This window comes from Acipenser ruthenus, chromosome 6, assembly GCF_902713425.1.
Source record: "Acipenser ruthenus chromosome 6, fAciRut3.2 maternal haplotype, whole genome shotgun sequence".
Lineage (NCBI taxonomy): Eukaryota > Metazoa > Chordata > Actinopteri > Acipenseriformes > Acipenseridae > Acipenser > Acipenser ruthenus.
The window spans coordinates 3,842,085-3,864,050 of NC_081194.1; the positions used below are offsets into that span (position 1 = coordinate 3,842,085).

The following is a 21,966-nucleotide window of genomic DNA, read 5'->3' on the forward strand; positions in this document are numbered from 1 at the left end:
ACTAACACTGGATTTTAGAATGCCTGTGCTGCCTTCAGAATTATCACACCCTGTCCACACTACTAACCGATTTCGAGAACCGTACTCAGAAACATTTTAATTAATCCAGCTCAAAGCGTCCACTGTAGGCCCTGTCCACACTATGCCTTTAAACCGTATTAGGAATATCCAATGCAGATGCTGGACAGGGCCCTCTTTTTCGCAAATACGAAATTTAACATATAAAACAAAATAAAACGAAATGGAAATATAAAAAGAAATAAAACAAAAAAATAATAATTATAAAGCAAACATAGAATGACATTTTTAAATTGGGATGTTTATACAAAAAATACTTTAAATAAATACTTGCAATCATAAGAACATAAGAACGTTTACAAACAAGAGGAGGCCATTCAGCTCATCTTGCTCGTTTGGTTGTTAGTAGCTTATTGATCCCAGCATCTCATCAAGCAGCTTCTTGAATGATCCCAGGGTGTCAGCTTCAACAACATTACTGGGAAGTTGGTTCCAGACCCTCACAATTCTCTGTGTAAAAAAGTGCCTCCTATTTTCTGTTCTGAATGCCCCTTTATCTAATCTCCATTTGTGACCCCTGGTCCTTGTTTCTTTTTTCAGGTCAAAAAAGTCCCCTGGGTTGACACTGTCTATACCTTTTAGGATTTTGAATGCTTGAATCAGATCACTGCATAGTCTTCTTTGTTCAAGATTGAATAGATTCAATTCTTTTAGCCTGTCTGCGTACGACATGCCTTTTAAACCCGGGATAATTCTGGTTGCTCTTCTTTGCACTCTTTCTAGAGCAGCAATATCCTTTGTCAAGGCTCAGCCATTAACATAGACACGGTATGAAGGGAAACGGAAGCCCTGGCTAGCACTTGCGCAGATGTATAATTTGGAGCGAGTCGTTTGGGAATTGAAATTGTGACGGGAGAGAAGTGTTTGATATGTTTGTTTCTAAACTGACTAAAACCGCACAACACTGGAAAGAATTTGAGCATGAGGGGATGTATGCAGCTGAAGGTGACAAAATAATGACTGTCGGCTGGAATGGGAGTCGCAAGATACGAAAGTTGAAAGGAGTCATTAAGGATCATAAGCTGTTTATTCCTTTTTGGGGAAAATATGGTTTGTTTGTTTGTACAGATGAACCCGTTTTATATCATGATTGCCGTGCAGGCATAATTCGTGATATAAAGTGGGTCATGAGCACATTACGAGTGCGCGAAAAAAAAAAAAAACAGTTATTTAAAGAGCAGTGTTTTAATACTATACATTTAGACAAATGCATATAGTATACTACAGGACAAGTACGTTTTATATCATTAACTGGAACAAAACCGTTTGTGTCATTATCTATAAAAGGCATGAATTGTCGGCTGATGAGAGCTATCAGTACTTGCGGTTTTGTGTGTGTGTGTGTGTGTGCGCGTGTGTTTATTTGTATAAGACTGACTTTTAAAAATTGGTGATGTTGGTGCTTTGTAACTGAACTGTATCCCGTTAAGACCGCCCAAGTAGCATTTGACAGGCTGCACAAAACGTAACAATAAGCGGGTTTGTGAGATGATATTAAGAGAGGTAATTTCTCAAAGAACCTATGGTACATGGCGAGTGGTTTTTCAAAAACTGTGATAATAAATAGTATGATATTACGCAACGTTATATAAAACGAGTTAATCTGTATTTTGTATTAGTATGCCAATTCTTTGTTTTATTTCAAACGGTGCAAACTTTGCACTGGAGCAAATGCTGTTTTGGTTTTGAATGGATTTGAATGAATGAATCGGATTTGCTTAGTGTTTAAATACTGAGAAACCCCAAGCTTGTTGTATACTGCTTCAGTGCAATGGGATTGAAATACAAACGCTATTTTACTTTGTTTTTAATACTGTAGCTAGATTGCTGTATGTGCAATTATTATGACAGCTCCACAATAGTAGGACAGTGTGTGTGTGTGTGTGTGTGTGTGTGTATACAGTGTGTGTGTATATATATATATATATATATATATATATATATATATATATATATACCTGTAATAAAATGACATTTTGTGAAAATAAAACTAAATAAAATGACATTTGTGAAAAATAAAACTAAACATTATATAAAAAAAATAATTTCATGGTGCTCTAGTTAGATATTCCCTAAAGCTAAATTTGTCAAACGTGCAGTTTAATCACTTAGCCACCGGGTGGCGACAAACATCAGCTGATTAATTTCCATGACGTTTTGTGGCTTCAGCATTTAGTTTTATTTAAAAACAGAATAATTTTAAATTATTTTGCACTGAGATAAAAGCTTGAGAAATCTATATTTGCACGTAATAGTAGGACTTATTAGCAAAAACTGTTTAAAGCACAAACAGCAAAGATTATTGATAGTTTGCTGTTTGGATGAGCCCTGCCTCAGCTCACTCATTATCTGCTCCAGTAAATATACGGTGAAGTGGTAGTTATGGCAATCATTTAACTTGTGTTAATTAAGCTGGGCTAATTAAACTTTCCATTTGTACTATTTCAGCAATGGGATTGCACTGGAGGTACAGCAACCAAGGTGCTTGAAGTGAAACACTGCCATTAATTTGCAAGTTTTAAACTAACCATTAATCTGCTTTTAAAATGAAGGTGAATTGAATGGAAAGACTAGGGCTGGACACGAACCACAAACTATAAAGTTCAAAGACGAACGTCTTACAACAACTAAAGAGCGAGCTGGTGCCATATTGCAATGGTACAATGGCTATGAGGTATTTCAAATGAAATACAACTCACAAAAATAGGTTTAAAGAGGACAGTGACAATGTACTGAGTTATGGCATCACATTAAAACGAACAGGAGGGCAATCTTTGCCATTGTATAATTAAGTGTTACCTATGGGGCTATAAAGGCTCATTTCATTGTAGCTGCTTCTGTGCATCTATTTTGGTTGTTGCTGGCGTATGTCTGTTTATTTGTTTTTGTTTTAATGAGTTTACCGCTGTGCATTTCAATTCAAGGAAAATGAAAGTTAAAATCTGAATTAAGGATTTTAGTCATACAAATGCAAAAAAAAAAAAAAAAAAGAATATTTAATTATGTTTATGCAACTCCGAGCAGCATCTGCTTCTTGAAAGTGTTCAGAGTGTTTGAAGCGTTCAGTAGTTGCCTGTACTCTACATTATGCATGTGTGCAGAGTACATTAATAGATCATCTCTTGAATTCGGCCCCACCCCTCAAATAACTTGCAGTCTCCACTGTGGGGTACTGAGTGTGCACAAGTCTGCTGGGAGGGCATGCAAGTGATTATTTATATAATGTCAAAATGCACAGTTGTTGCAATGCCCACAGTATGATGGCATTAGACTGCAAAAGCTGAATTCAAATGCAACATCTTGTTTGCTCTTTGAACAGAGTGGTGGACGGCAGTCTGTATAGAGTCTATACTATAGATGGTACTTTCAGATGCTAAAATGCATGAAATGAAATATATTCAGAAGTTCTCTGCTGCTGGCAGCATAAGGAAGCATGACATTACTAGACTTGTCTTTATATGCACTTGTAATACATGGCAACCCATGCAAACAGCACAAATGTAACACATTAACATTGACATATGCATACCCAAGCCAAGTGGAGAAGGGTAGAAGGAGTGAACAAAAAATGTGGGTGTGATAATAATAGTCATACCTTTAGAAGCCAAATCACTGAAGTGCAATCATTTTTACATGAGTGTTCTTCATTGAGTAAAATGAGAACACTAACTCATCTGGAAAGCAATAATTTCAAATCAATGTTTCATACTTTCTGGTCCAGCTTAGATAATGTAAAGATGTTTAACACAGCAGGCACGTGTGTGACTTTTGGTACTGTAGGTACAGCTTACAGTAGACAATCGTTTTGACTAATCGGTACACTAGCCAAAACATTTATCTGCTTGACTTAGTTTCTTATAGTTTGAGCGCTTGAGTAATTTGAAGGTATGGATGACCAGCAGTGCATTGTTCACTTAGCTGAAACTGAGAAGCAAACCCATATACAGTGCTATGAGACAAGAAAGAACATTACATTTAAAAAACAGGTAATGGATGGACTACCTTCCACAGGCTGTAAATCATCCACAGTCAGCTTCAAACTCTTTCCTCGGCGAACAACACGAACTGTGTGCCATTCATTATCATTGAGGTTATAGCCAGCGAAAATGGTTTCCGGGCCCTTGCCTGTAGGATATTCCAAAGAGTGGTTAATCATACGTTCAGTGTCAAAGAATGACACCTCAAAGACACAGTCCACATGGGTAACAATTATACAAACAATAACATATGTGTTATATATATATATATATATATATATATATATATACATATGTGTATATAGTTTTTTTTTTTTTACGTATTTAATTATTCCAGACGGTAAACATAGAATTACACATATAAACTGTTGCTTATAGAAAAAAGAATGGTTAAATTAAGTATTTGTTTGTCATAAACAGGCACAATCAACATGTGACTCCAATTTTGCAACTGCATTTGTCAATCTCACTTGCTGTTTGCCTGACCCACTTTTTGAACTCAATAAAATCTTATTAGTCTTTATTTTGTTTGTTTTGTTTTGTTTTATTACTTGCTGAAATATTGATTCAGACAAACTGGCTCAGACTTTTACTTTCCATACACCCTTTTACCTGATTTCTAAACCATTTGTTCTCAAATAATAATATTTTTAATAAAACAATAAATAAATAAAAACAATGGGCAGTTTATTAAAAGTGCTTTGCCATTTTTTTTTTTAATTTGAGAAAACCTTAACAGAAAATAAAAGTTTACAAATTGATGGATTTATTTTGTCTTTAAAAAAAAGTTGTTTATTTTAATTTAGGTTGCTTTCTGATTTCCATTTAATTCCATTTAGTATGTACATATTTAAAACGAATGTATGCCAACAGGTCACTGAGACAGTGACCTTGTTTACAGTGTGGTCTTGAGGTGACTGTTCAGGGAAGAATTTATCTTTTTGACACTTTGGTTTAACACACAAGTTGCTAAAGATAATTATTTACAACTGGGCTTTACCTTGTAGGCTCCAATAATTGAAATGCCTCACACTGGATCAAAGGCCATTTATAAAAGTCATAAAGGAGACAGGGTTGAACGATTAATTCTACAGTGAGAGTAAAATGATGTGTATATATTAAACTACTATACTGTATGATGATATATATATATATATATATATATATATATATATATATATATATATATATATATATATATATATATATATGTGACATCGATACATCTCTTCATCCAGGTAAGGCAATCAGGGAAAAACACCCTGACTTATTACATATCTTATTACCCAAATGGCATGCTTTTATTACTATTTCATGAACTATTCCTAACAAAGGATATTTTATTTACATAATTTGGTAGGCAAATCTAAATGCCCCCTGGGTCATACTATTATTATGTTTAATATTGTCTTTCTCAGTTTAATAATAAAATACTGCAGGCCATTTAACTCCTGATCTACTTAAAACTGTATATGACATTATTGATAAATGATCAATAATGCATTTGTAAAGTTAAAACATGTAAAGTCAGAGTCTGACTTTCATGTCTCAGGATAATGATACAGTCCCTTGAAGGTAAAATACTGTATATTGTTGCATCATTCCAATTAGCTCATAAAATAGAAATGGTACCGTCCCTTCAAGAAACAATATGTATATAAACCTTTTTTTTTACTGTATCTTATAAAGCGCTTTGAGATGGTGGTCCACTTTGAAAGGCGCTTGGTGATGTGTGGCACAGGAATCTCTTTCCTTTCGGTTTGGATAAGTGTTTGTCTTTTCAGCACACTCTCATCACGAGCCACACGGTGGGGACATTGAAGTTTATCTACAATATTTAAAGCTTCCGTGCAAAGCAGCAACGCTGGGTCTTTGGAAATCTCAACAGTACATTTGCATGATAATCTTTAAATATATGACAGCAAAGATCCCATTGAGAACATTGTTACCTTGAAGCATACTAAAGGTCAATACACCAAGCAGGTGGTGCTGTTCATGAATATACCAATAATAATAATAATAATAATAATAATAATAATAATAATAATAATAATAATAATAATAATAATAATAATAATAATAATAACCCCACAGTTCAAACACAGTCTGAATGAATTGCCATAACATAAATTAAAGCTGCCAACTCTGTTGATAGTGCCTGTTAATGAAAACGTAACAATTCCTATTGAAAATATACTTTTATGCATAATGGAACATAACTGTTATATGTACAAATATATTATTAAGTAACATATGCATGTTTAATAAAAGGCACTGCAACACAAGTGTTAGAAGTGTCTAATTGTTCAGTTTAAATGTTTCTCCTTTCACTCATCAACATGCTAATACAGCTCATGTTAAATGTCATTTAGTATCATGAATGTAGAAAGGAAATTGGGACTGTGATCTTAATCTTGTGAAATTGGGACACATGACTTGCACATTGTAAATATGTATGTTATATGCTCCAGGCATAAATATTATTATTTTTTTCTGATACAATATTATGTCTTGTGACTTAGACTTTTAACATGGTAAGTAAAAAAAAAACACAACCACAATGATTTTGGAACATTCAGTTATCCCAGAATACACCCGTCTGATTTACAATGTAATTCGATATCTCAAATATTTTAAAAATAGGAGTTGTTTCTCTGACCTTCTACTGGAATTTTCATGATGGCTGAATTCTGAATTGTTTCCAGTACAACAATACCTTAATTTATGTGACAGTCAAGCATATTTTGCCCAGAGTTAAATAATATATAGTACAAGCTTAGGAATATTGCATTTTACCTACTGTACAGCACATTTTAATAGTGTGTTCTTAACTTTCCTAAAATGCTTGTTAAATATTCCAAATATATAGCAGAATTAAATGAGGTAATACATTGTAAACTGATTTGAGTTAAATGTAGATGCTGAATAAATACTGCTGCCCTTGATACTTGCATAGAAACAAGTTCAGCTTCATAAGCACCACTTCAGTATTTGTAACTCAACTCCATCAATGTACTAACTCTCACCCAATTCATATACTGGACACATTTAACCATCATTCATTTGGGACAGCTGAGATTATAAAACAACTTACATTAGTGCTTTCTATAATGTGCATCAGAGCACGGCTATCAGAAAGCAGAAACATTCCTTTTGATTGACCATAAGAGTATATTCTTTAAATGGTTCCTAATTCATGAATAGTTCTTCCATGTAAAATGTGCTTTCCTTCCATGCACACTTCCATTTCAACACCACCTAAAGGCACTGCCTATGTGAGGGACTCCGCTTTTCCATTAGCAAGGCTTCTCTGGTTTGTCCTTTACTATTCGCAAATCAAAGTTTATATTTTCTTAATATCGGTAATAATAATTAGCCAAATTTGTATCTATTCTGTGCACTAACAAAGCACCGATAAAAGCAATTTGTAGTACAAGCAAAATCTAATGTACGGTCCTGGTGGCACAGACAAGAATAGATGAGGTTCATTAGAAGGTAGCAGTGAGTATTGTGTAGTACAATGCATTTTCATCAATTGCAGTTACAGCAGAAATACAGGTGGTATCCCAGAGTGCAATGCAGCCCTGAAAAAGCACATCCAGAAGTGAGACGTGCTGGCTGAGTGAGATGATGCTATGTGAATGCAGCAGCGGCAGTGAACAGATGATCGCTCAATTCAAGTTCTTATCAGACTAACTCAAGCCAGAGCAAACTGTGAGTGCTTAGCCAAGATCATGGACTCTAGATTTTTTTACTTCTATAAATGTGAGGAAATCATCCATGAAGGAAGTCCTTCCACAGTTTTCTCAAACTGTATCAAACGTTGCTGTATGATCCTTTTTATGATGCAACACTCCATTAAAAAAGAAAACAACCTGAAATCTGCTGAAAGCCTGTTTGGAGAAGCTCATAAATGTATCTCCCTTTACCATTTACTTTTAATTTCCACACAAAGTTAAGGGCGATTCACACTGCTGATAAGTCCAAAATGAAAAGCTAGAAAAATCAATGTGGAAATACGTAGTAATTAAAGTAACAAACAAGTGATCAATCTAGTGCTTCTAGTTTGTCTGGTTAATATTGACTGCTCATTGATTTGCGGGTTCAAACAATATATCCACAGCCAAGTATTCTTTTGCTGAACACAACTGACAGAAAAACACAGTTCTGTGACATTGTTCCTTTAAACAAGTAATAATCATTGCAATTATACTGGAATAAAATGAGGTAATAAATTGCAAATTGATTTAGGTTGAATGTATATTCTCTACAAATACGAGGTAGTAAAAGACTAATTAAAAAAAAAAGAACATTGCTCTTTGACTTACATTTTAAAAACGTGAGGATCCAATCTTAAAACTGGCAGGAGGAATGAATCTCATCAACACAAATGTTTAACATGTACATGTCAACATAAGCTGTTGTGCAGGGAATGGTATCAGACTGTAGGAGCCAGCAGTGCTGATTTGTTTCAAGCATATTTAGCAGTTATTTAAAAAGAAAAATCTAAATATTAATCAGGATACTGAATGAAAAAGTGGTACCCATTGAAACCAAGAGCTAACTGTTCTCCATCTGTGTGAGACCATGTTAGCTATTCCAATGTACATGCCACATTATTTCTTCTCCTGTTATTATGTCCACTCTAATGACTCGGAGAAGATGATTCACTGATTCCTGCCCCAGTGTCACTTCCACACAAAGTACAAATACACAGCCTGGGCTGTTTAGCATTGTGTTGTCAATTATGTTGCAACTGCCTCAGTAAGTATTGTCCTCAGCTGCAACAAAGTGGCATAGCTGTACAAAGCATTGAAACGAAGAAACATTCTGCTGGAAAAAGTGGCCTTTTGCAGCCACTTGTCCAACCATACTATAATTCCACTGAAATCCAAGCCCTCTTTATTTTGGCAGATTACTGTATATATTAATGTAATAACATGTACATTTACAGAACATGTATTTGCTTCCTCTGCCTTGTTTTAATATCAGATTGTGTGTGCTTTGTGTGTACTCTACTGCCATTCCATTTCAAACACACAGGGTGCTTCTGAAAAGACTCCTAAAAGGTTTTAGAAAACTACTAGGCATTTGCAAGTATTCTTCCTGCCCGCTTTGAAATGTACTGTGCGTTAGTAATTACAGCTTAGTACCGCTAGTGGTCATTTTCCAAACTACCATACTTCAGCTTTTAGCAGTCTTTTCAGAAGAAGACCAGTGGCTTAAGAAAATATTTTTTGCTGGAATATTTAACAAGCATGATGATTAATAATTAAAGCAAAAACGACCATCTATAGTACCAGAGAACATACCTAATATGATATTACACAGGTAGGAAATTAAATATTATGAAAATATTGATGATATAAAGCATGCTTCAATTTTTAATCAAGACAATTTTAAAAAGTGGTTAAAAGATGTATAGTTATTAGAAACACAAAATTAACACTATCAGCATGCCAACATGCCAATATAGATATAAGAAACAGTCATAAATGATAATTAAGAATGTATATCATGGTATAATAAATACTGTAGATGCAAATAGAAATGTTATGCACATTTGTGGCTATAAAGTATTCTTTTAAAGGTAACTACGTTTCTAACTAAGCTTTTAATTTGATTTTCAGTCACCTGTCCCAAAGTAAAGCAGGATGGCACAGCATGTGAAAGGGGACTCTGTCCATTTAACAGTAGAAGGAGACTCATATTTCTAGAAGGACACATATAGTATAGTCATTATGGTCATACCCACTCACACCCGAGGACACACCCTGGATCTGCTCATCACCAGGGGCCTTGATATCTCTCTTTCTGATCATTTCTTAATCACTGCTAATATGAATCTCCCTGCTCCTTCCTCCGCTACTGATACTGTTATCTCCTTCCGTCCCAATAATCTGCTGAATCCTCTGAAACTCTCAGAATGTGTCTCTTCATCCCCTCTAACTGGTACTCTCACGTCCTCAGTTAATGATGCGGCGACCCTCTACAATGCTACCCTTACTCATATCATCAACACTGTTGCCCCGCTTACAAACAGAACTGTCAAGAAAGATTGAAACTGCCCATGGTACATCCTTGAACTTCGAGTGCTTGCCTGCCACAAGCTTGAGCACAAGTGGAGGTCGTCTGGACTAACGTTTCACAGAGAGATCTGGACCGACCATCTTGCTTGCCGTGGCCAGGGTGAAATACTTCTCTGAATCATAACTATGGGAAACAGTAAACCCAATGTTCTCTTTAAGACCATTGACCAAATCCTACATCAAGCCACCAGCAGATCCAACTCCCATTCATCCTTCTCTCTTACCTGTCATGATTTCTTCTCTTTCTTTCGGAACAAAATCGACAACATCTATTCTACGCTCTCCCACCACAAACCCAGTTTACTACTTGACCACCTTGACACTCCTCCAGTTGCCCCTCCTGCCCTCTCCTCTTTCTTTCCTCTCTCCATTGCTGATGTTTCCGACTTACTGTTGAAATCAACTACTGCCACATGCCCCCTGGACCCCTGGAAGACTAACCTTGTCCATCTCTGTGCTTCTGATCTTGCTCCCTCCATTATTCACACTCTCAACCTGTCACTGGACTCTGGCTCAGTTCCTGCTGCCCTTAAGCTTGCCTGAGTTACGCCGGTACTCAAAAAACCATCCCTTGACCTGGCTGACTTATCTAATTTCTGTCCCATCTCCAATCTCCCTTTTCTCTCCAAAACTCTCAAAAGGGCTGTAGCCAATCAGCTGATGAAACATCTCATGGATAACAATCTGCTACTGCTCTACAGTATGGTTTCTGGCGCATCACAAAACTGAAACTGCTCTGTTCCGGATTGTGAATGATCTCCTGCTCAATACTGATGCTGCTGCTCCCTCTGTGCTTGTCCTCCTTGACCTAATATCCGCTTTTGACACCATAGATCATTGCATTCTTCTTGAATGCCTTCAGAAGTATGCTATAATCTCTGGAACCTGTCTCTCCTGGATGTCCTCTTACCTATCTGGATGCATGCAGTATGTTTTCTATGCTGGACGCAGCGGCGTTGCAAACCCAGTCACTTCTGGTGTCCCCCAAGGATCTGTTCTTGGGCCCCTTCTCTTCAATATCTACATGCTTCCCTTGGGTCACCTCATCCGCCAACACAGGCTCATGTTTCACTGCTACTTAAAACTCGACCCTGGAAGTCCCTCTGACATGGTCTGGCTCTCGGCTTGCATTCAAGACATCGAGGCCTGAATGTCTGACAATTTTCTTCAGCTGAACACTAGCAAATCTGGACATTTTTTAGTAGGATCTAATACTCAACTTAAGAATCTAAATATAGCTGCCCTGAACCTCGGAAACTGTCTGCTGCTGCCTTCCCCCACAGTACTTCTTGACAGAAACCTCTCCTTTGATGCCCACATCTCCTCCATGGTCAAATCTTCCTTCTACCATCTTCAAAACATCTTCAAAGTTCGTCCCTACCTTTCCCTCCCGGATGCGGAGATACTTTGTCATGCACTTTGTCTCCTCTTGACTCAACTACTGCAACTCTCTATATGGTGGTCTCCTGGCACGCACCATAAACCGACTGCAGCTAGTTCAGAATGCTGCTGCCAGGATCCTTACCAGATGTAAAAAACATGATCACATCACCCCCCGTTCAGGATTATTTTCACCTACAATGCCCTCCATCACACAGGTCCCAAGTACCTCCTCAACTTGCTGCCCGCAAGCTGAGGTCCTCCGACTCTGGCCTGCTTGTTATCCCCAAGCAAAAGTGCACCACACTTGGAGAACGCTCGTTCAGCTTCATGGCTCCGACTCTTTGGAACTCCCAGCTTCGGTGTGCGATGCTCCCACCGTCGCTCGCTTTAAATCAACTCTCAAGACCCACCTGTTCTCTCTTGCTTTTCATGCTCTTTAAGCCTGATATCTGCTATTAGCTGCTGTGTTGCTGCTACTATTTCATGTATTGTGCTACTATCATGTATTATGCACTTTTCACTGTATTTAATGTATTATGCATGTTTTTTTTTTCTTTGCTGTATAGCATGTATTATGCATGTCTCTATTTAAAGTATTATGGATTTTCTTGTTGTTACTGCATCTTGTAAAGCGCTTTTTGACGGTGGTCCACTATGAAAGGTGCTATATAAAATAAAGATTGATTGATTGATAAAACATCAGAATGAAACTTAACATTTCCATACATTGTTGGTGCAGAAATGTTATAAGCCAGTCAAACTGTGTCTTACTGTTTGCTGTATTAATCATAAACCATTAAATCTACTAAAACAGTATGAAAATATGAGAGAAGAGTAGCAGAATTACTTACAGTAGGGGGTTGCTGTAGTGTATGTAATTGACTAAGGATTTGCAGAAAAATCACCATTTGAGAGTCAGGGGCTGCATTTGTCTGTGTACAGTATGTGTGTGTCTCTGTGTGTGTTGGAAGTAGGGATGTCCAGACAGCCATCACGCTGAGATCCCATGCATGATTGCAGGTGAAGGAAACATAACTCTCATCACAGTTTTCTTTGGATTTACTCAATAGTTAAGGATTTTGAAAACGTACCATGAGTATTTACTGTAATATTAAATCTCTATGACTATGCTTTGCCATAATCAAAATATTGCAAGCCACGTCAGCATGGTGAGAAACCAGGGTATATTTAAATACTGATAATCTGGTCTCACTGGAGTTACTTGAGGAGTAGAAGAACTTGATTTGAGCAGTCATACATCGGGACATATCACTGGGATATATTCCAATATGTGAGCTTATGGTTTCCGTCTTCTCTACTGATTTTTTTTTTTTTTTTTCTTTATCAGGTCATTACTGATACCAGTCTCCTCATAACCAGCTTTCTGACATGGAGTCTAAAGATCTCAAAGACCACACCCTGATAATGACAACACCGTGTTTTTCTGCTGATGTGTAAAGTAAATGTGCTCAAGACAGCTCTGGGTCACTTTTTAAGAGTATTGTAAGCTAACATGGAATTCAATTTGTTGCCTCAGATGTAATCCCATTTTGACAAGAGAACAGAAATCGAGTTGTTCTTCGATTAAGTTTCAATGAATCAAAGAGCTGCTTTCTTTTGACTACAAGCAGACCACCCTACCTTTATTGACTGTATGTGTATCTCTCTCCCTTAAGAAATAGGATTATAAATGGACTTTGCAATTTCAAAATATAAGAAAGAAGTCACTAACCTGTTTTTACGATAAAGCCACTTTGAATCACCCCCAAACGATTACACACAATTGCTTCTGCATTCACATAGCATGCATAGCTCTATTGCGCCAAACTAACAGGAGGCTGTGTGATCCAGTGGTTAAAGAAAAGGGCTTATAACCAGAAGGTCCTCGGTTCAAATCCCACCTCAGCCACTGACTCATTGTGTGACCCTGAGCAAGTCAATTAACCTCCTTGTGCTCTGTCTTTCGGGTGAGACGTAATTGTAAATGACTCTGCAGCTGATGCATAGTTCACACACCCTAGTCTCTGTAAGTCGCCTTGGATAAAGGCGTCTGCTAAATAAACTAATAAATAAACTTACATGTGCCTGCTGAAACAAATCTATGATTCTGAGTGCATCCCAAGAACAAACTATTATAGTCATGCCTCTTTGTTTGTGATTGTTATTTTAGGAATTCATTCTGAGCAGGGGGACACCAATTAAAATACAGCAAGCTTTGTCATTCGATTTAAATATAACCTAACAGATTGCAGATAACAATGCAGTGTATTGACTGACTGGGGTATTATTTGGAGTAAGGAGAGCAACACTTCATGCTAAATAGTCTCAGTTGTCAATTAAATAAGCCTGAAATATGTGATATCTGCAAGGTGGGAAATTATTTACACAAAAAAAGATTGTGCTGAGTCATTGTAAGATCCACTTTGGAAGTCACAAAGGAAGAGCCTAAATTACTATGCTGTACATACTTCTAACACCCCTGCTAAGAAATAAGAAATAGATTAATCAAATATGAAGGTTTATTTTCTTTACAATGTAATGGTCTTGCATTATTGTGTCTGCATATGTTTACATAAATGTAGTTTATAGAATATAAGTCCAGGGATAAAATACAAATGTTTTCCAGAAAAAAATCGCAAATGAAACTTGTGTTATGATGCTTGAAAACAAGCAAATCCTTTTATGTTAATCAAAATGTGTGTCTTGAACATTGTGCATATAATTCAATCATAAAAGCAGGCTAATTTAAATGGATGATTGTATAACCCATGCAGGCTGTTTTTTTTTTTTTTCAGGGAGTACATAACCACACAAGAGGTAGTGAGTGATCTGTGCAAAACAACTGCTGCAGTCGTAGAAGAAAAGGAAATGGCAGGTCTACAGTGAAGAGGGGTCTATTGGTACTCAGACAAAAGCATCCCGGGTGTCAGGAAGGTAAAGCAAGCTGCTTTTGCAGTTACTTTACTCGTGATATTCAATACTTCAGAATGCTGGTAGGGTCAATTCCCATTGATGTACATATCACAGGATAATACATGTACATAGCTGCTTCAAAGAAAAAAAAATAACCTTGTATTGATAGATTATTGCATGACTACCGCATACTGTTATTGCTTAATAAGAAAATAAAGAAATACAAGAAATATCTAAAAGCTAGTCTGACTTACTTACCTTGCAGTCCCAGTTTTGTGCATGCTCTTCATTGTTTTTTTTCGGTTGCACGTTCCATGATTAAATACAGTATTTAATACTTACCATACCTTCAGTACCACAGGGCTCTCTCAAAACTTTTTTTTTTTTTTGTTAGCTGTACAGCTATATTATAGTAAAATGTCAAGGAGACTGGATTCATGAGGTTTTTTTTTAAGCTGACTCCTTTCTTTTAGGGAAACAATATGCATTCAAATTCCCACCAAACAATATGTTTTGACATCCTACCAGATTTAAAAAGTCTTACCTGGTCTTAGCTCTAGACCCTCACATAATAATAATAATAATAATAATAATAATAATAATAATATAAAATGGTAAATGCATCAGACCAGATATTCCAAAAAAAAAAAAAATGTAATAGTACATTATATTTTGCCTAAGTTACTCCGAATGCAAAGGTAAAGCTGTATGAAATGTTGAGCATCATCGAATTTGTGAGTTAATTGGTAAAATAAATTAATCATTTAATGCCTGAAAACCCATCATTAATTCATTATGTTAGATGAATAATGCAAGTCAAGAAATGTTGGTCCCAAAAATATTACCATGGGCTCAAAGAAAATCCATGGTAACCATACAGCATATATATATATATATATATATATATATATATATATATATATATATATATATAGTACATATTTTTCTATAGTGCATGCTAATACCTTTTTATGAGCAGTTAATGTGAATAATAAAATCACAGTCCTTATTCCCTTTTTACTTTGAACATCCTAATCAATGTACATGCAGTGAGGGAAGAAATGTTCATGCATTACTTAATACTTCTGTCTTAGGACCATGCATATTACATGAAGCACTTTGAATGTATGACTAATTAGACTAATTTGTTAATTAGAAATAACAGGGCGTAAAAAATCATCTGTGAAAGTGATGTTTGCCTGTCATAAATGTCACCCAGACATGGATCTGTGCAGCCACATAAAATGGACTAAATGAAAAAGGAATTATTTTTCCATGTTCAATTTTTTTCCCCCAGCTAGCAGGGCACTTTAGGAATGCTCCATTTAACTTATTTTTAAGATTATGAAAATTGGACACCGTTTAAACACTATTAAAAAAAGGCATGCACATGTTAAAGGCTCATGATTTTTCACACCCGTACTTGGAAATAAATAAGAAACATATTATTGAAACACCAAACAGCATTTCTGTTCCAAAGCTTCGACATTTTAGACTTTTGCACATGTGAAACAATATTTTAGTAAAAAAATAAAAATCTTAATTGCAACTTACTGGTATTACAGTTTATCCTGATACAGTCTAGATGGGGAAGAATAGATGAAAGATGTAAATTTATCCTTCAAGGTAACAGCTGCAGACATCCAAAAAATATACATTCCACCCTTCCGGGGACACACACATAAAACATGGCCATTCTATTTCATTGTTTTGTATGCACTAAAGCATTAAAGCTTATTTAGTTTGTTTGTTAGAATACGTATATGCTGTGATAAACTAGCCCAAAAATGCATACATTAATATAATGTCAAATTATGGCCACTATCAAACCGAGCTACTTAGTCATCAATCTAGGTTTTTAAAGCCTGTTATTAAAGCTCAAGGATGTGTAACCCAGACTGACTGCAGCCTTCTCCAGCCCTGCGAAAGAACACGTCATCATTTCTAATTAAACAAAATACGTTATCAGTATTCTTTCACAGTGGAGTGCGGTGCATGCCACGGCTGCATAAACACATCTTTGTTTTTCGTTAGGTTTTTCTCAATGGCTTTCTGAACAGATCACCCAAGAAAAAAGGGTTTTGAAAAAAGAATAAGAAGGGAAAAAAAAGAAAACTTCTTTTTTTTTTTAAAGGATCCTATAATACTCGTAAAACTGAAAAAAAGATGTATACAGTGGTGTACAAATGTATTAGAACACTTCAAGATTTGTCATTTATATGTTTTATATAACTACCTGCATGAAAACCTCTGGGTGTGAGGATTTCAATTTTGGGTCAGTGATATTGAAACAATAGGAACCTCATGCGTGAAAATGTTAGACCACTTTATGCTTTTAATTAGGCATCTTAGTTAAACAACTTCTAAAATGTGTCATGCATTTTACCATTTGTGGCTGTGTTCCTTTTCTCTTACTACTTTAAATGAATTGCATGTGTGGCCTAATAAAGTAATCTATGAAATTAGACTGATTTGCCTATTTTGACAATTTTCAAAGATTTTCAGTTACAGTGGTTTGATTTCATATGCACAACAAATCAAAACTACAGATTACATTTCCACACTACTGTATATAATTAAACTTTTAATATGTTACCCTGTTTGCTAAAAAAAAAAAAAAAAAAAGAAAAGAAAGACTCTTCCTGTTACTGCAATCTGGTCAAGAAATCCTTTGAGAAAACTGACACCCAAATCTACCTAGGGTTCATTCCCATGTAGCTCAATTTGTCATGTGTCGTCAACCGCAACAGAACAGTGGTCGCAAACAGCCAAGGACCAACTAGTACCAACACCCTGACAGTGAATGCTGTGCTTTCAAAACACACCCACCATTTCAGATGCTGGTAAACAGCACCAGTGACTCAGTGTGTTTTACACCAAGCTGCTGGCTTAATCATGGAGTACCACAACACCGCCACCAGAGGGCCTCCATGTGGAATGCTTCATGATCACTGTTTTAGTAAGCAGTGCACACTCTCATTTTGGAGCTCTGTTTGGAGAGGGAATAGGGATGCCTCTTATTTCTATAGCAATTCTACACATGAAATATTAAACTTTGCAGAAGACTTGCAAATTCTCTCAAGCCTTTCACACCACAAGATGTCAAATTACAAACATGCTCACTCTGAATGATCTTTATCATCCAGAAAGCTGTTGGCTCTGTCAGCTACTGGGTAAGCTGAGGACTAGTAGCTTTAGAAATGAATGTGCCCGTTCATAATGGTAATATAGCAACAAAAAAAGGAACATCTTTCTGAAAAGTGTTGCCTATACCTTTTTAGATGTGCCTGCAGACAAAGTAATAAGAATCAAACTACATTAGTCTAATGTATTGTCTCCTCCATGTCCCCCTGACTAGTTCTTTAAATGGCATGCAGCAATTGCCTTTTAATGACTCTGTAATGTGTTTAAATTGAACATTTGAAGTGTGGCACCCAAGGCTGTCGAGCCCTAAATCAAGGAGGTCTAGGAGGTTATTTATTTATTTATTTATTTATTATTTGTGGCAAATTCTAACAGGTTAAAAGTGGTATAAAAAATGGAACGATTTGCACATTACAGAGCTGAAAAGCATCTTTGACTGGACTTGAGCAATCAAAAGAATGAGACTAGGGAGAAGCCCAATGACCAGATAGCATTTCCACTGTACCAGGGCTGTATGCTTTGTGTTCCCTTGACTGTTTGCTAAGGGCCGCAGACCTTGGCCATTGAAGGGTTGTATACCATCTTTTTCCATAGAAAGCTACCATTGCACTTACATCAAAAAATACAGTATAATGATGCTTTTTAAATGAGTAGACTGAATATTAACATTTTAAAAATGCTAAAATGTATAAAAAGACAAGCTTGTTTTGCTAGCTGATTAAGATTATTCTGTCATTTAAAAATCTATCAATTTCATGTCTGTTTTTTACATTTCTGCAATTAATTTTCTTCTTTCGTTAAAATGAAAAGCGCATGCTTTTTATGGGATAGGAAGAAAAAACTCAATTAATGGTTTCTCATTCAAATACAATTTCAAATGTCTCAAAGAAACTTTTTTTTTTAAACAACAAACTGGCTTGTCTTTTAGAAAATGCAACAGAAAAAGAACAAATAAGATGGGTAACTGTGTTAATATTTTGCTTGTAACCATGACTAAAACAAAAATGAACAAAAAACACCTTTAGTCAAAAGTTTATATACCCCAATGGAAAGTTATAATTTCTAGAAATTTCTTGAAAACAAATAATTTTAGGAACAATCTAGCCAAACGTTTGCTTTTGTGGATGAGGAAAACAAGTTAAAAGAAATAGATGTCTACAATTATTTATTTCAGCAGTTTTTTTTAAAAATTGAAGTTGAAGAAGGCTGTGCACAAGAGAATTTGAATGAACTGGAACAATTTTGCATTGAATTATGGTCAAAAATCACTAAAGAATCATGCCAAAAGCTCACTGACAAATATCCTAATCATTTAAAATAGGTTATTATTGCTAAAGGTGCCTCAACTAGCTATTAATTTCATTTTTCTTGTCAGGGTATGAATACTTTTAAATGAGCATTTTTTGGAGTTTTGCAAAAAAATTGCTGAAATAAATAATTGTAGACATCAATTTCTTTAACTTTGTTTCCTCATCCACAAATGCAAAAATTTTGCTACAAAATATGTTTTCTATAAATCTTCTATAAATCTGTTTTTGAGAAATTTCTAGAAATTATACATTTCCATTAACTTTTGACTACAACTGACTGTATAATATGTATATGTATGTACAAGAAAGAAAAAAACAAACAAACAAACAATTAAAAAAAGGTTTCATGTTGTGTGCATGCTATTAAATGGTGGAGGGTGGCTGGGTTACCTAGGTTGACTGTGAGTCGTACACGTCCTGCATCCAGTTCCAAGCGCAGAGTGTCAGCAGAATCTCTTGATGTTGTGGCCATTAGAATCCCATAGGCTCTTTGAGACCTGAAGCGCAGGGACACGTCTTCTGCCTCAGTGTGCATCACCACTGGCAGCTGAATTTTCATGAACTTGCTTCCATCGTAGCTCAGGATTGTGGCTTCTGGAAAACAAGCAGGGCAAAATAATGATGAAAGGTGTTATTATCTATATATAAGAACAGATGAAAACATGTTATATTAGCCTCCCAAGGCATCATCACGTACAGCAGATGCTATGCAAACCTCAGCAGGGTTTATAACATGTATGCTGAAATAGAAACAAAGCAATAAAAAACGTTTGCCCACTAGATATTCCTGAAGAGAACAACAAGGAGAGGAGAAATATTGCTTGGAAGGGAGGAAGGGAGGGAGGGAGAGAGGGGGAAGGGGGGTTCTGTTGATTGCACTGTACAAATGTGTAAAATTACAACAATTTAAATCAAGGCTGAATGCCCTAAACACAATGCTTAAATAATCCGAACAAATCAAATTAGACAGACGACTGATGCAGTCATTATCATGGATTTAGGAATATAAAGACTCTAAAAACCAGACAGATTAACCATTTAACTGCTGGATGCTGACCTCTTCTAATGGAAACGCTTGCATGATGACACTAGACACGGTTTATTCAGTCAATACAGGCAGTATGCTTCTCCTTTAAGCAAAGGAATCCACATGTGTATACAGTGCTGCAGGAATTAATATTAAATTCTATTTATGTATTCTTTCTTCCAAGAACAAAGGGCCGCACATAACACATATCGCAACTGTTATCAAAAAGGTAAGCACTAGTGTGTGCACAATACTGTATCCCTTGCCAACATCATAAAGATGTATTTGCCTTTGTGGTAATGCCAGCTGACTGAACAACCCAAGGACTGACTTCTAATGGGCTGAAGTGTTTGTTGTTTTTTTTTTTAATAATTTCTGTGGTCAGTTTATCGGACTATTTTTATGTAACAGTATTTCTAATAGTAAGTGCAACAACATATTATATGTTTTCACGGGGGGAAATGTAATATTTCAGTGTATTTCTTTAAATACCTCAAGCTATCGTAATTATATGATTTGTATTTTTATTATTATTATGTTTTGCTTTCAAATGGTTGCTTATGATTGCTGACTCTTACCAGGATGTGCCACAAAACACTTTGAAGTTATTTACTTTATAAATCCCAACCCAGAGAAAACATAATTCAACACTGAGATGGTGCAATGTATTTGGTTTTAATGGCAAAATTAACATAGCAATTAACCTGTGCTCTTATGTGCATTCTCGTATTATCACTGTTAATAAAAATGGTATGAGTGGAAAGAAGGTGACAAAAGACCAAATTAGGAAAGGAAAGCCTTACAAAATCTTGGAACTGACTGTCAATTAAAAACCAGCATGGTTGCTGACTGCTTTGATAGGGCTGTCTGCATCCGATTCACCAGCTCTGCCAAGAGGGCTACAATCTGAACTCAACCTGCAGGTTCTGGGAGTCACAAGCCAAGGGTTATTCTCATTGCTTATGAAACAGACAGAATAATAGGCACAACAAATTCATAGGAAACAAAATCAGACCGGATCCATCATAAAATCACATTTCGACCATTTCACGATAACAGTGAAAGACGAGTGCCGGGACAATTATATTGTACGTATGTGCTGTGTATATAGTGTGTAATGTAAGTACTCTCAGCTCTACCTTTTGTTATCATTGTTCCTGGCCATCTATGATGTCTTAATTTAACTGATGAAATGACGCACACTTCTGCTTTTTGGACACCTGGCTCGTGGTAGTTTCTTGAAAGTCAGGAATCTCGTTGCACACTCCCCTGTGAATACCTACGCCTGTGGGCAACTTATACCAGCATCCACAACAACAAACTGAGAGGCAGCCAGAAAAGATTGCAATGACATCTCTCATATTTAGCTCAAAGAGCCAGCTGCCCAACGTTTCGATATGTTATACATATCTTTCTCAAGGGAGCCATATAAGGAAAGATATGTACAACATATCGAAACGTTGGGCAGCTGGCTCTTTGAGCTAAAATATATTATTGTGTTTTATATATATATATATATAAGCAAAACATTTTAGCCACCTGACAACAGGAAGCTCTTAATTTTCCAATTGCTTTCCTAATCTATGATTGGTCAATAAAGTACCTATGATTTTCACTGAATTTTTTTCAAATTTACTAATGCAATAATTTACTGTTTGATACCCAAAGGCAGTTTGAAATGTAAATATTTAACAAGCAGGACCTTTTACTTCTGCCTATCATACATGGCATACATTCACTTATGCATCGGGATGCACTTATGCACTGAAGACAGTTTTGTTCAAATGTGATGTTGCCTCTGCTTAGATCCTTGTGGTATTTTTAATCTCATTCCAATCTCATATTTAGACATATGATTGTAATAAGAAAGAAAATACATCTGTAACTTAAAGGGGTGTGTAAAGTAATTTATAGGTGACATTGCGCTATGTGATTATGTACATGATTTTGACATACTTTTTCAAATTTATTTATCATTTCCATTCTTTCCTGTACTCTGAGTTTTCTTCAAATAACTGTTTTACTTGATTGAACTGTGTTAAAAG

General features: G+C 35.9%; 1 protein-coding gene across 21 annotated transcripts in view; it reads right to left on the reverse strand.

Moving 5' to 3' along the window:
* Positions 1–21,966, reverse strand: part of LOC117410391 (neurexin-1) — a 455,487-nt gene that overhangs the window by 253,194 nt on the left and 180,327 nt on the right. For 13 of the 21 annotated variants that reach the window (XM_059024838.1, XM_059024835.1, XM_059024833.1 and 10 more), the window contains 3 exons: positions 19,285–19,488; positions 15,995–16,021; positions 4,081–4,203 (listed from right to left, as the gene is read on the reverse strand). In XM_059024838.1, the coding sequence (XP_058880821.1) occupies positions 4,081–4,203; positions 15,995–16,021; positions 19,285–19,488 (354 nt within the window). The remainder of the gene's footprint in view (positions 1–4,080; positions 4,204–15,994; positions 16,022–19,284; positions 19,489–21,966) is intronic. The other 8 variants (XM_034016883.3, XM_034016882.3, XM_034016890.3 and 5 more) reach the window with 1 other exon arrangement.